This window comes from Anabrus simplex, chromosome 4 (genome assembly GCF_040414725.1).
Source record: "Anabrus simplex isolate iqAnaSimp1 chromosome 4, ASM4041472v1, whole genome shotgun sequence".
NCBI lineage: Eukaryota > Metazoa > Arthropoda > Insecta > Orthoptera > Tettigoniidae > Anabrus > Anabrus simplex.
In genome coordinates, this window is record NC_090268.1 from 318510475 (window position 1) to 318527104 (window position 16630).

The following is a 16630-nucleotide window of genomic DNA, read 5'->3' on the forward strand; positions in this document are numbered from 1 at the left end:
TGTGAAGCCAGTGGAAGCTCACAGGGGTAAAAATGAGACATGTTTTGCAAAATAAAACACATAATACAACACTTCTATCCATAATACACTGCGATAAAGGCTGAAGACAGTGAGACACTGGCGGAGACAGATGTCAGAAGGAAATGGATGTCAAAAATGGAGAGAATATTGTGAGAAATTAATGTAAACTGAAAACCAAGACAGAACAGGTACAGAAACACCAACACGTAACAAAGAAGACAAACAGAAAAATATTAAAAGATAAAGTTCCAATAGCCCTTCAGAGGCTGAAACCACTCAATGTTGTAGAAGAGGATAATACGGCAGTAGAAATCTTCCACACAGTTAAGAAATCTGGAAAACGAATGAATGGGCATCTCTGATTGGACAAATTCAATCTATATTCCAATTTACAAAAAAGAAAAAAAGAAAGAAAAAACCCTGGGACAATTGCCAAAACTACAAAACACCAGCCTTGATATTCTATGCTAGTAAAGTAATGCTCTATATCATCCTAGAAAGAATTAAAGCATATCTTATGCCACAAATACCACCAGAGCAGACTGGATTCATGCCAGGAGGAACTAGTGAACAGATTCTGAACATCTGACAAATCATTCAAAAATGCAGAGAATTCAAAGTTCAGGCATTCATCTGCTTCATCGTTTACGAGAAAGGATACGACTGTGTGCAGTGGCATAAAATACTGGCATACTGACTGAAATAGAAACGTCACTCCAACTCGTCTACATAATAAGATCTTTGTATGAGAACAGCACTGGTAAAGTCAAAGTTGCCAATAAACTGAGTGATAATTTCAAGATGGCAAAAAGGTGTCCGTCACGGCTGTGTATTGAGCCCTATTTCATTTAACATCTAAAGAGAAGAGATAATAAGGAAAGCAACAGACAACTGGCAGGGTGGTATCAAAATAGGAGGAAAATTGATTAACAAGCTGAGATATGCTAATGACACATCAACAGCTTCATTTGAAGTTGAAAATGCTCCGTTCGCAGAGTTGAAAAGGTAAGCAATGAAACTGGCTTACATATTAATAGAGAGAAGATCAAGGTGATGATCATTAACAGATCAAAACGGTTCAAAAATATGAAACGTGAACAATTTGCAGGTGGTGGACCAATTTGTTTATCTAGGGTCATTTCTTACAAACATGGGTTGCCACACTGCCAAAATGAAAAGAAGAGTAGCTATTGCCGAAACGGCTATGGTGCAGCTTACAAGAACAGGGAAGAGCCATGATATTATCATCGCTGTCCGCCTCCAGAGCATAATGGTTAGCAGTGTTAGCTGCTGTCATTGGTGGCTTGGATTCGATTCCCGGTACTGCCAGAAATTTAAGACTGGCAGTGGGCTAGTATGTGGTTAAAATGGAACACGAGTTCACTTTACTTTACTATCACTACTAAAATGAGTCTGGTCCATAGGTGTTCACCATCTTCCTATATGCATCTGAACATTGGATGCTGAAAAAAGATTGATCTTTGCTACATTGACGCCTTCAAAATGTTCTATTGAAGGCAGATACTGAGAATTCCATGGACTGCCAAGAGAACCAATTATTAGATACTTGATGAGCTACAGACCAAAATGTGCCTGAATTCTGTACTGAAGCAAAGAATTGCAAAATATTTCAGGCACACTATTAGGAAGGATGGATTTGAAAAACTTACCCTGCAAGGGATGGTTGAAGGCTCGAGAATGTGGAAGACTAATAAAACATATCATCCAAATTAAGCACACTACAAATGCTCCGTTATAATAGTGCATTAGAATGGTAGAAAATAGAACTGAATGGCATAACATTACAAGTAGAATTAAAACAATCGAAATTTCATGATACCAAAATTGGATGATTAAAGAAGAAGAACAGGAAGAAGAAGAAGAAGGTAATATAAAATGGTTTGGTTGCAAAATCCAAAGTCTTAAACTCCTTTGACCAGGTCTCTGCAGAAAGGCTGAATTCAAGAGAGCCAGCAGCTAGCCTAATATGCTACTCTGTAATATCATCATCATCATTTCTTCAGTCCAGCAAGCCAGGTGCAGTTGTGTACGAGCCTCCTCCAGTTTGTCCCGTTCATCCATAGATGATGTTCATATCTGTGATACCAGTTTGCATCCCTGATTTCAAGGTCCTTTAAAATCTGCTTCTCCCAAACATCACGAGGTCTTCCTCTTGGGCTCTTTCCAGGAACACTGCAGTCAAAGTATGCTCGAGGAGTCCTATGGGAATCCATTCTTTTCATGTGACCATACCATTGCAATCTCTTCACTTCAAGGCTCTCCCGCAAGCTTCTTCCCAATCCAAGTTGTGTCGGGTATCCACATTCTTTATATGAGAAAAATCGTAAAGGAACGATCGCTTGAAGAATAAAACAAGAGGGAGTCATGAAAGAAGGAAGGCCTTCCTTTACAATGGGTGCTCTATTATCCCAGAGTCGGAAGAAAACTAAATGTGAAGGCCTACAATATCGAGAGCCCATAAAACAGATCAACAATAACATTATATTGACCAATCTTATGATGTGATTTGTCTCTTCTGCTGCCACTCATCTCCGATATATGGGATTACTGCTGTGTCCCGAGTAAAACAGCATGTCTGAATATTGTTGGATAGTAGCTAGGGAGTTAGATAACTGCACATTTTATACGATTGTCCCATCAGCAACGGGTGCTGCAGCTAGTAACTTAATAATTAAGATTAACTAGATATAGCAATAAGGAAGATGAGCAATAGTATGCTTTGGACTGAACTTACAATCTTCAAGGGACTATGATGAATGAGTCTAACTGCAGACCCAAAACTAAATCTATGTGCAAGTGCCATAATTTGTCCACTGCACACTTTATACTTATACAGAATGAGTCTCTCTTCAGTGACAAAACACAGGAGGTGATTGGGGCAATGATTTGGAGGATAGTAAGTCATGAAGTATGGTCCAATACACTACTAATGTTTGTTAATTACAGTATGTCAACATTGAGGAGAATGCACATCATGCTGCACTGTCTCTAGTGTACCAATGCAAGTCACCTTGAGCAACTGCTGTGATGTCATTTCTTGCCCGGCCCAGCGTAGAGCCTATTGCATTAGGTGCACTCATCACACATCCACTATTCACACTAACGCTTAAACTGCATGAGTGTTACTTTAGAATGACAGTTGCTCTACCATCATTGCATGCAGGTCTAATGTGCAATTCCTTTCTTAAAAGGATACAGTTGTAGCCCAAAAACAGGAGTGGCTTTGTTATCTGCTTTATCAGCTGTAGATGTGTGTGTATTGAGGATGAGTGAACTGGGTTGTGCTGGGAAGACAGGTGTGACAAGTACAGCTCAGCTGTCTTTACAGCCTGTACCTTAGACAGCCTTCTTTCTCCAGTGCCGTACCCATAAAAAAAAATATATAAAAAATAAATAACTGGAGCATTAGAAACAAAAAATAATATATATAAAACACAAATGAACACAGAGGTTATCCACTAATTTCTACATTCTTATGCATCAATCATTTCTTACCGGGAAAATGAAGGATTCCAACTAAGGCAACTGCAAGGTAATTTACAAGAAATCTCATGTTGTAAAGTCCACTGACTAAGATTCATAACATCAGGAGCCTCATATATCCGCACTACACCATCAGCTGAGCACGTGGCTAGTAACAGACCCAGTGACTTAGGAGCAAACTTCACGTCTGTCACCGATGTTCGAGAGTCGACGAGGTTAGTCCTCCTTACCCAATGCCTCATACCTCGTTCTCCAGGAACTGAACCTTCCCCAACTGAAAATAATTGAAAAATATGACAGACCTAATGGAAAGGACTGAAGAAATTAAAACTAGGAGTAGTCACTGGGTAGGGTCTCATGATTTAAAAGCTATTTTGGTGCTCTAGAACTTAACCGCACAATATTAAAAAGATGTAAATAAAAGAATTTATCATGATCATAGATTTTTTAAATACTTAATTTACTCTGACATATCAAGTTAAGCATGTTACAACAGAATGAACATTTTTAACATGGTCTTTATAAAGATCTTATTCTCCTGTACAAAAGAAACATCAATGTGCACAACTACTAACTCATACCTGTAACATTATTTAGTGATACTTTCTCACTATTGGACATTGTTTGAAATACCACTAACTACTTTGCCTTAAGCTTGAAATTAACTAATAAAAAGGTAAAATCATTAACCAAAAAATCTGCAATGTATGCGCTAGAGTTCACCTAAATGGATCCCTCCAATTCAGATAGAGAATGATAATTTTCTCTTCTCTCCCAGTGCCGTATACTGGTATATCCACTACGAGCTTCACCTAACCCAATGAAAATTACTAAATTGGCGGAAACTGCACCTAGGTTCTTCAGTAACTACTCCACACTAATTTAAAAATAAACAATCATATTCGGATATAACCATAATCCGTGCATAAGCACTTCATAGACACACAATAAATATAAAACAGAAACACACTTGATAAACATTCAAAACATTCAACACATGGTGCAAAATTCTACCTGTATACAACAAAATGCTCCTGTAATTTAAACATTGGGAAAGAAATTACCTATTAATTGTAGCAAGACCTCTGAAATGAAAATACATATATGGTGCCCTTAACTAGTTTTGTGCATAAACATAAGTTTCAGAATTTCACACTGAGTTGAATTCATTCGCTAAAAGTGCAGCTATGGTGATCGACCTGCCCGAGATTTGAGGACAACGAACTCTCGCTTTTCTAGCATTTATCCCGAAGTATGGGGTCTGCTGTTTTGTTACATCTCCTCCATTTTATCCTATTGCTGACATTACTGCCTTTGTGATGTACAGGCCGTACTCTGTAGCTCCAATTACGTCACGCAAAGAGGCGAACTGTTTCCTTCGTCCGACCCGTGCAACGCAAGCACGATACGTCTGTACCTTACAATTATGAAATATTCACAAATGTTCTATTAATATAACAGAAGAGATCATTAACACATGTAATCGCATCATAAGTTTTAATTCAGGTCTATGTAATTTTAGGAGAAGTAGGTTTGAAGAGTGAGCCACACAGTTGAAGCTTGAGGGTTTTACTCGTCAATGTAACCAACAAATAATTATTAAACCCTATGCATTAACACAAATATGGAGACAACAAACGTACAATAATAATAATAATAATAATAATAATAATAATAATAATAATTGTGTAGGGGTAGCGTGCCTGCGTCTTACCCGGAGGCCCTGGGTTCAATTCCCGACCAGGTCAGGAATCTTTACCTGCATCTGAGGGCTAGTTCGAGGTCCATTCAGCCTACGTGATTACAATTGAGGAGCTATCTGATGGTGAGATGGCGGTCCCCGGTCTAGAAAGCCAAGAATAACGGCCTAGAGGATCCGTCGTGCTGACCTCAGGGCACCACTTAATCTGCAGGACATTGAGCTGAGCAGTGGTCGCTTGGTAGGCCATGACCAAGCGGGACTGTTGCACCATGGGGTTGGGGAGGGGGGGGGGGGGGGGGGAGGACCTCCATACCTCTAGATGGTCAAAAATACAGTAATAACAAAGTTTTTATTCTATTTGTAATAACAAAGTTTTTATTCTAGTCAACCTGTTCAATACATTATAATGTTGTCACATTTAAAATATCTTCATTAATTGACAAGTTATTTGTGGGACATGTTTCGCTCCCTTATAGAGCATCATCAGCCAGATCTGAATCTCGAATAATGGTTATGTTCGTAAACAATGACTCCAGAACTATTGAAACATTTTTCACAAACTTAAATCTACTCTATTAGAATATCATAAATTACACAAACCTTGATCATACTTTATTAACACTGGCTTAGTACGAGATATACAATAAAATTGTAGTTGAACAAGTTATTCTAAAATATTTAAAACAAGCAGCATGTTTTATATCTTTGAAATAGGTGAAATTCAATCTTAAGAACTAAACTTGAAAGTTTCTTTGTAATGAGATTTGGTAAAAAAGTTTTATATCCTTTAAGGATAAGAGTCTATAAAGATTCAAAGATCTCGTCAATTTTGAAAACAATGCCTCAAAAACTATTAAACCATTATTTCATAATCTCAAACTGAATTTACTAGAGTATCATAAAATCAGAATCTTTGGTGACATGTCTTAATAACTAGGGTTTAGCAGGAGAGACACATTAAAATTGTAGTAGAATGAGTTGTTCTAAAATATTTAAAACAAGTAGCATGTCTAACATATTAGAAAGATTTGAAATTTAATTTTAAGAACTAAATTTGAAAATTTCATTGTAATGAGGTCTGGTGAAAGTTTTATATCCCTGAAGGATAAGAGTGTATGAAGATCCAAAAATCTCGTCGATTTGATAATTGTACTTGTAATAAGACAATACTGACCTTCATAAGATTTACATACTTGTCGTCATTTGACCACGGCGAGTGCTGTTGAATAAATAGCTCTTGTTGACGTTGGTGACCATACGTTGAAATTGCAGATTTAAAAGGTGTGATTGAATGGGATGTAAATCGACAATAGTGGTTAAAAGTTGTTAAGTAGTTTAGTTTGTTGCAATTTTGTTTCTTTTTCTTGACACTTCTAGCACAATCTTTCAGACCCTTTCTTCTACACAAACATTTGTATCATACTTTATTTAGGAATAGTCCATGTTTTCCCAAATATTATTGCACTGACCAGCAAGATCTGTTAGTTACTTCCCACATTCCCGGAAACTGCCGAGGAATTGTTTTTACTCGCATTAATTCTGGGGAGAAAAGGCAGCACGTATTGAACATTACACACCTAAGAAATAACCATACATAGTTTCGACTGGTTAATGTCCAGTTTTATGCTTATTCTGTATTAACAATAAAACGCCTGCTGTAAATCTGAGTAACAATAAAGTCAAAAGCAGAACTCATAATCAGCCTGGAAAAATGAGTGAAACATACTCCTTTATTCTTCGTAACAGGTATTATTTCGGTTGGGATTTTCATTTTTCATTAAGGTAACCTGCTCTCGTACGAAGAAAATGAAAATATTAATGTATATTTACTTGTATAGTTGTATTTTCGCCGTGGTACACACACGTTCTTAGCATCGTAGCAAACTGCGAACTTTCACACACTATATTTAAATTCGCAACACATTATATTTCTGCAAAAACGTGTTATACGATTACAATTAAATGAATATATTCCACGAGAAGTATTGCGTCCCTTGAAATTTTATTACCACATGAAGAGACCATACCTAACCTAAACTATGAGGTCTCATTATCTTAATAACAACTGTTCACATAAATCCTGATGTATTAAATTTAAAGAACAGACATGCAATATACCTAAATATAAATTTCTGTCTTTTAGCAGTCACAAATATCCAGAGAATGTCCCCAACGCTTATGAATTACATTTACAAGTACAGTTTGTAACATTCGCTTAGCTCACCTCAATTGATCAGCTGATGGGCTTGGTGTGCTTTCTACAGTATCAAATCAAATCTCTTTATTTGCGAATGAGGTGTCTACCTCAGTGGCAAATGGTACACTAAAATACATTATTGTCAAGCACTAAATATTAAATTAACAAGGGAAGAAAATTTTCCTATAATACAATATTTTACAATTTATGCTAACAATTTTTTCTATTAAACACACAGCTCATCCTTAATAAATTAATATTGTTTACAAAATTCTACTTATAATATCTCCTGTACTACTTACAAATATAGTCAACTGATATACAGTATGTGGAATTACTTCAAATGATACTATACAACTGGTATAAGATTAAACTTTACATTGCATTCATTTACTTTTTTTTTTTTACCCATTCTGGAACCTGAGTAGCACAACGACCTGCTGCGTCTTAACCAGAGCCCCTTTTGCCACCACTTTTCAGAGTTCCTGAAGGGCCTTCACAGCTACCATAGCGGTCCCAGGGCCCTCGAAGTCCCCACTGTACTTCACCCCTACAGGCAGTCCCCTACTTTGGCTGTCCAAACTCCTTAGACCAGGGGATGGAATTAATTTATTCACACACATTTTTTATTTACAATAACCTGCACTGGTCGAATGCCCTCTAACACTTCATTTAATTTCTCTGTTGTTGTTTATTCTCTTCTTGAATATCTGTACAGATTTTGGATAAGGATCAAACACTACCCCTGGTAAAGTGTGCCACTCCTTCACACCCTTACCAATGAATGAAAATTTACCCCAATCGCTTCTGCTAAAATTCCTTCTAATTTTATATTTGTGGTCTGTCCTGCTGATATAATTATTTTCCAACCGAAGCCTCACGGATATCTCCCCATGCTTCTTCTCTTGTATAGGCTCTATATAATCCTATAAGTCTAGTTTTCTCCCTTCTCTTACTTAAAGTTTCCCACCCAAGTTCCTTTAACATTTCTGATACACTACTCTTTCTCCTGAAATACCCTGTTACAAATCTTGCTGCTTTCCTCTGTACACTATCTATTTATTTTATTAGGTATTCTTGGTGAGGATCCCAAACACTGTTTGCATATTCCAATAATGGACGAACCATACTTAAGTAACTTTTTTCTTTTAATTCTTTATTGCATCCTTTAAGTACCCTCATTATGACATGTAACGATCTGTATGCTTTCCCAACAATGTCATCAACATGACCCTTCCAGTGCAAATTACTTTCAAATCTCACACCTAAGTATTTCCACTTGCCATCTTTTGGGATAACTACCTCAACCAAAGTATATTCAAATTCAGTTTTAAAGCTCCTGTTTGTAAAAGTTGTAACAGTTGATTTGCCTCCATTAACCTACATATTATTTTCTTCAACCCATTGTTGGATACTTTCTAGGTCTCTTTGTAATTTTGAACAATCCTCATTGTTATTTACACTGACTGACAGAGCAAATGCAACACCAAGAAGGAGTGGTCAGAACTTTATGCCAATTGCAGGGTAGACTGACGTCACTGAGGTATGCTCATGATGTGAAATGCGCCGCTGTGCTGCGCACGTAGCGAACGATAAATGGGACACGGCGTTGGCGAATGGCCCACTTCATACCGTGATTTCTCAGCCGACAGTCATTGTAGAACGTGTTGTCGTGTGCCACAGGACACGTGTATAGCTAAGAATGCCAGGCCGCCGTCAACGGAGGCATTTCCAGCAGACAGACGACTTTACGAGGGGTATGGTGATCGGGCTGAGAAGGGCAGGTTGGTCGCTTCGTCAAATCGCAACCGATACCCATAGGGATGTGTCCACGGTGCAGCGCCTGTGGCGAAGATGGTTGGCGCAGGGACATGTGGCACATGCGAGGGGTCCAGGCGCAGCCTGAGTGATGTCAGCACGCGAGGATCGGCGCATCCGCCGCCAAGCGGTGGCAGCCCCGCACGCCACGTCAACCGCCATTCTTCAGCATGTGCAAAACACCCTGGCTGTTCCAATATCGACCAGAACAATTTCCCGTCGATTGGTTGAAGGAGGCCTGCACTCCCGGCGTCTGCTCAGAAGACTACCATTGACTCCACAGCATAGACGTGCACACCTGGCATGGTGCCGGGCTAGAGCGACTTGGATGAGGGAATGGCGGAACGTCGTGTTCTCCGATGAGTCACGCTTCTGTTCTGTCAGTGATAGTCACCGCAGACGAGTGTGGCGTCGGCGTGGAGAAAGGTCAAATCCGGCAGTAACTGTGGAGCGCCCTACCGCTAGACAACGCGGCATCATGGTTTGGGGCGCTATTGCGTATGATTCCACATCACCTCTAGTGCGTATTCAAGGCACGTTAAATGCCCACCGCTACGTGCAGCATGTGCTGCAGCCAGTGGCACTCCCGTACCTTCAGGGGCTGCCCAATGCTCTGTTTCAGCAGGATAATGCCCGCCCACACACTGCTCGCATCTCCCAACAGGCTCTACGAGGTGTACAGATGTTTCCGTGGCCAGCGTACTCTCCGGATCTCTCACCAATCGAACACGTGTGGGATCTCATTGGACGCCGTTTGCAAACTCTGCCCCAGCCTCGTACGGACGACCAACTGTGGCAAATGGTTGACAGAGAATGGAGAACCATCCCTCAGGACACCATCCGCACTCTTATTGACTCTGTACCTCGACGTGTTTCTGCGTGCATCGCCGCTCGCGGTGGTCCTACATCCTACTGAGTCGATGCCATGCGCATTGTGTAACCTGCATATCGGTTTGAAATAAACATCGATTATTCGTCCGTGCCGTCTCTGTTTTTTCCCCAACTTTCATCCCTTTCGAACCACTCCTCCTTGGTGTTGCATTGTCACTGTCAGTCAGTGTATTTCTCTACAAACAATTATGTCATCTGCATACAATCTTATTTTTGACGTTATATTGTTCCCTAAATCATTTGCATACATTAAGAAAAGTAACGGACCGATTATACTACCGTGTGCAATTCCCTTCCAAACTTTCTCTTCTTGCGATACATTATTTCCTACTTTGACTTTCTGAACCCTTGAATTTAGAAATGTTTTTATCCAACGTGTAACCCTTACGTCCAATCCTATTCCCTCCAATTTCTTTAATAATATTCCATGTTCCACTCTATCAAAGGATTTGGAAAGATCTATGGCTATGCAATCTAACTGACCTCCTGAATCCAATTGATCTGATATATCCTGCTGAAATCCCACCAGTTGTGCCTCACAAGAAAATTTCTTTCTAAATCCATACTGGCTCCTCATGAACCAATTTTTATCATCACATATCCCTCTGATGTACTTTGATATTAAACTCTCCAGTATTTTACAAACTATCCTGGTCAGGCTGATTGGTCTGTAGTTCTCTGGTTTCCTTTTATCACCTTTTCTTTTATAACTTGGTATTATTATAGATTCCTTCCATTCCTTTGGTATTACACTATTATTTATGACAAAGTCAAAGAGAAATTTTAAATAAACACACTATGTGCCACCCCATTGTCTTTAATACCTCCCCAGTAATTTGATCACTTCCTGCTGCTTTTCCTTGCTGAAGCAGTTGGATTTCTCTGAAAATATCTTCATTTGTGAATGAGAAGCTTCTTGTTTCCCTCTGTGTCTCTCCCTCTCTATCTTCTGTTTCAGTTTCCACTCCTGACAATCATCTACTGAATCTCTGAATTCCCTACTAAATAGGTTTGCTTTTTCAGTATCTGTTAAATAGTGTTCACCCCCTTCTCCCACCATTGTAGGAATTTGGATTCCTTTTCCTTTTTGATTCCTGATATATGAATACAGCTTTTTCCATTTCCCTTTGTGGTCATTACCCTCTTGAAGTATGCCATTCATATAATTCTCTTTTGCTTCCTTTTTCACTCTATTCAGTTTCCTCATTAGCTGCTTTCTACTTTCTCTACTCTCCCTACCCTCTTTGATTTTCCTGTTTACTATTCTACATTTTCTTTTTAATTTTCTTATTTCCCTTGTATAATAAACAGGGTCTGAGGTCATTTTACGCTTCTTAACAGGTACAAATCTCTTCTCTCCTTCTCAAATGATTCCTTTAAATTTAGCCCAAAGTGTATCCACATTACTCCCTTCACTTATCCAACAACTGAATTGTGATTTAAGGTAAGTCCCAAATTCATCAACTTTAGTTTTTCTGTACAATTTCTTGTCTTGTGTAACCCTCTTATTAAGCCTTTTTGGTACGAGTCCTACATCCATTATTACAGCCTTATGGTCTCCTATTCAATTACCTCAGTTTGATCAAAAATTTCCCATGGTTTAACCAAGAATACATCTGAATTCATCTGATAAGTATGGCCTGTATATTATGAAGGCACTGCTGACATCTTCAGGTTTTAAACCAATGTCGTGCAAAACCGTCAATACGGAATGATTCTTATATCTCCCTCACTTTCTGAACAATTGGAGCGATGCCAAGCCTTTGTTGAACGTCTTCATTTCTTATGTGGTCACATCGAGTCAGTCCAAGAGTCCATCGAAGCATCTTTATTTCTATTGTATGAAGAGTCTTCTCATGCTTTTTTGTCACTGGACGACATTCAGCCCCGAAAATAGCTCCTGGGCGTACCACTGTCTTGTAAATTTTTGCCTTTAGATGGTGAGGCATTATCACAGAGGACTCCGGTGACTTGTCTCCACTTGAGCCAAGCTACATTTACCCACGCTCGGGTATCAAAAGTGGCATCAGAGTTCGAAGTGACAACTGACCCTAGGTATTTAAAATGCATGGTTTTCTGCAAGTCTTCATTACTGATCCTTATGGTCCCACTAGTTTGGGGGCCACATTCTAGGTATTTGGTTTTCAGGGTGTTGAGGCGCAGACCATTCTCAGCTAATTTGTCACTCCTAGTTTGTGTCTGGCATTGGAGTCCAAGGCATGTTTGTTGGGCACGTACCACATCATCCGTATAAAGAAGGATCCAGGGATGCAATGTCTGTATGTCAGCCGTTGCTGTATCCAAACAGAGGATAAATAATAATGGTAATAGAGCTGAGCCCTGATGTACACCCACAGTGATATCAAAAGGCGGAGAGATTACAGCTGGACTCCGGACCACACTAGTTGCATTGTGACACATAAGTTGTATCCAGCTTACATGGGCTTCATGACTTCGAAGAGCCGGCCAGATGAGGTCATGTGGGACTCGGTCAAATGCTTTTTAGGCCTGTGTACACTCTTCTGCCTCTTCCTATGTTTTTCCATCAATAGACGTGTGGCATGGATGGCATCAATAGTGCTGCAGTCCTTAACAAATCCACACTGGTTGGATGTTACTGTGACAATGTTTCTGAGAATGTTGTCCAGCACTCGTTCAAATATCTTCAGTGTATGGCAGAGGAGTTGAATAGGACGGTATGTTGAGCAGTCGCTCATGTCTCCTTTACCCTTCCAGATTAGGACTATCGTGCTAGTTGTCCATGCATGGGGAAGTTTGTTCTTGATGATGATCTGGATGAAGAGTGCGGCAAGGAATTCTGCAGTGGCCCTGCCAAGAATATTCAAGATTTCTGCTGGTATGTCATCTGGGCCAGTTGCTTTTCCATTCTTCATCTTTTTTATGGTAATCATTACTTCCTCTGCCATAATCAAAGGCACAGGTCCATAGACGGGATCAGAGCTTGCAATTGGTGAATGATCAAATTCTTTGTTGCTGATATCTGCAAAATAGTATCACCATCGTTGAAGGATAGCTTGTGGGTCTCATAGTAAATTGATATCAGCTCCCATGATATGCATGACATATCCAATGTCCTGGATTGAACGATTGCGGGACTTTGCAAGGCGATAAACGTTATTTTCTCCTGCTGGTGTGTCCAGCTGTTAACAACGATCTTTTGCAGCAGCCACTACTCTTTCTGCTGCTGATTTCAGCACTTGATATCTCTGAAGGTGAGTATCCAGGTGTGTCTTCCACCAAGTCTTAATGGCTACCTTTTTCTCCTTGATAGCTTGTTGGACTTCATCATCCCAAAACCAGGTCTGTTTATCAATGTATTTTCGCCCGGCTTTTGTTTTTCCCAGAGTTGCAGCATCTTTCCACATGTCCTCAACTGACTGGTCAGGCTTCACTAAGAAGTTGGTTAAAGCCGTCTTCATTTCGTTCTTGTGGACATTCATTTTCCACCACCTGATACGCTCAGGTCCAGTTTTAGGTGCCTTAGGAAGTTTGACAGTTTTTCAAATATCCAGAACAAGCAAGTGGTATTGGAGGGGAATGCTGTTATATTGGGATCACTTTGGTATCCGTTACATTTAACACATTGGGTGCCACGTGACGCCATATGGTGTCAGGTTGGTCTTCAAATTTGAGATGGCGTGACGCCATATGGCGGCACACAGGTCTTGAAATCAGAGTTGGCGTGACGCCATATGGGGGCACAGCAGAGTTTCGGGCGATGCGCTATAGAAAATCAGCTGTGACATCTATGCGTGTAAAATTGGTACTACGTGAAGTGCGAACTACAGGGTTTATTCCAGCTATGGCACCACAGTATTCTTCCAAAATCACTGACTGGCCAGTGACCCTTCTCACAAATGAAAGCGCCCCAGGCATTGTTTTTTTCCTCGTTTATGTGCGGATTATCATTCCGTTTGTATAGTTGTGCAAAAATATAAAGAAATGCAAGATACTGCTAATATTCTTGGTAGAAATGATAAGTTACTTAGTGAATTGTATATTTGTGAATTATGGATTCTTATGGAGAGAAAGATGTAGGTAAGTGTTGATGACAGTGAATATAACGCTAGTGACGATGAGTGCACTGACAGCATGATGGATGTATTGAGTGATGCGGAAGACAGTGGCGATACTGATAGTGACATTATTGGTGGGGACGATGCTGGTGCAAATGGTGTACACAATCATGTGAACAACGATGACCGAGGTCCTTGTGTAGGGACATAGAAAGATATTCCATTTACAAGCCAGGAGCATCTAAATCTTCAAATTGATACTTCTTCAGCCACAGGAGCAAGCACATCAAGAATTTTGAATCAGTCTACAACTAACCAAAAAAAAAAAAAAAAAAAGCAGAGACTGATGGTCACATGACCCTTTTAGTCGCCTTCTACGACAGGCAGGAATTACGTGAGGATGTATTCAAGCCTTCCCACCCACAAGTGGTCCAAAAGATGGTACCAAACCACAATCCGTGGCCGCGCCTAGGTCGCCCCTTTTCAATCGCCTCTTACGACAGGCAAGGTATACCGGGGGTCTATTCTTCATCTGCGTCCCCCACCCGTGGGGGGTAACAATATGTAATGTACCTAATATAAGGACTTGTTTTGCATTTCAGCAGGTTTTCATAAATATTGTGTTAGTTTGAATTATCAATAAATTTGACATATTTGAAATTTGTGTTGTACATCCCATATAAATCATCAAAAAATTCCGTGACATCGTATGGCGTCACGCTATATTTTATGCTTAGTAAAAATTGATGTGACACCATATGGCATCACACATGACCTTGGTATGATGAGATAAAGTTTACTTAATACATCATATTAATATATCCCAAGATTATATAAACAACCTACAAGACGTATAATTGCTGTGGCATCAGCGGAATACCATTGAAATTCATGCCTGGCACCAGTGGAATAGTGTGCTACAATCGGCTTGGCACTCAACGTATTAATAGAGAAATGTACATTCAAGTTTCAGCATTAATTAAATTTAAGATTTCAGTCTTTGCTATAGTCTGTAACTGTCCTGGGTCTTTTCGTGCATGTCATGATGTGATATCTACTACACTTCTGTCCACACAAAATGCACTTACAATCTTCGTCTGGCTCATGGAACTTCTCGTTTACGCATATCTTGTGGTGAAACCCATGTATGGAAAGTCGTGTTATGATGTGGTGCTGTGTGTTGCACTCTCTAGTCCATCTATCGTACGTCATTGCTGGTGAGGTATCCATTACTATCTTCATATCTTGTTGTCAAACCATCCAGTAATCGATGTAACATGACCTCCACTGGTATATGTAGCTATATGTGTTATCCTTTTCTTGAAATATGTGTTGGTCACAACTAGGTCATGAGCCTCTGCACAATCAAGTATATGACATCCCTCATAGTTTCGCATATCAAGACCATATCCTCCATGACATCGCCCACATCCATCCTGTTGAGATCCGACATGTCCAGTTAACATACAACAGAAAGAAGATTGATTCACCTTTTTTCAATACATAATATGTTGTTAATATGATCACAACATTTTTTATTCAGTACTGGTTTCGGTATCTACGGACACCATCATCAGCTGAAACAGTTCGTATGAACAAAGATATACAAGTATGTAGTACATATAATAGACCCTTAGTAATAAGTGACATTAAAAGGATGAAGTAAAAATAAAATGCTTGAAAGAATATAAACAAGTTATGTGCTTGTTTGTCAAAGTATAAAATGAAAGTGAACATATTAACAAATGTTTAAAGACTTGATCACTTTGGAACGGTTAAAAAGTCTCCAGCGTAGCACTGCTAAACACTAGGTGAAAATAAAACATGGACATCCAAAAACTGATGTAGTATGCAGTCCTTCCACAGAGTATTGATAATAAAGTAACATAAGTAAGTTTGATGGTGGCTTGTAACATCAACTCATAAAAAGAAGCCGTCATTTATGAGGTACTCAAAGAAGTGGATCACATTGCAGGCAAAGAGAAAGTAGATATATGGCCAGAAAGTTCTCGACCCAATTCGGAACCTGAAGTATGTAAAGAAAGTTAAGAGTTAAAATGAAATATTGGAAATAGGGCAAAACACTATAAAGTTCAGTAGGAGACTCACCTCGAACGGCCTATGTATGCGTGGAGCAAGTGCTAGGGTTTGCTAGAAGCATAGATTTTGTTCATAATATTTTGTTTCATTTTGTTTAAAGGAGTGCTATTTGTAATAAATGTCAAGCCTTATTTTTTTAATTGTTTGTTTTTCCATTGTCGCCGGTCCTTGGTTTCCTTAAAACTGTCCCTAAAAATAAGTGACGCCAGTTTACGAACAGTCCACCTCTGGGACACTTGTTCACCGGCTGAGCCTATCCGGGTATAGGGGGCAATAGTACTCTCATTCATCACTGTATGGCCACTGTGCGCTAACCTTCCAAGTGGGAGGTGACGAAATTATCTTAGCTCCAATTAAGAT

General features: G+C 39.5%; 1 protein-coding gene across 1 annotated transcript in view; it reads right to left on the reverse strand.

The window, feature by feature from the left end:
* Nup44A (nuclear pore complex protein Nup44A) overlaps positions 1 to 16630 on the reverse strand; it is a 103881-nt gene that overhangs the window by 57617 nt on the left and 29634 nt on the right. The window contains exon 3 of the mRNA XM_067146492.2: positions 3538 to 3799. Coding sequence (XP_067002593.1) covers positions 3538 to 3799 — 262 coding nt within the window. The remainder of the gene's footprint in view (positions 1 to 3537; positions 3800 to 16630) is intronic.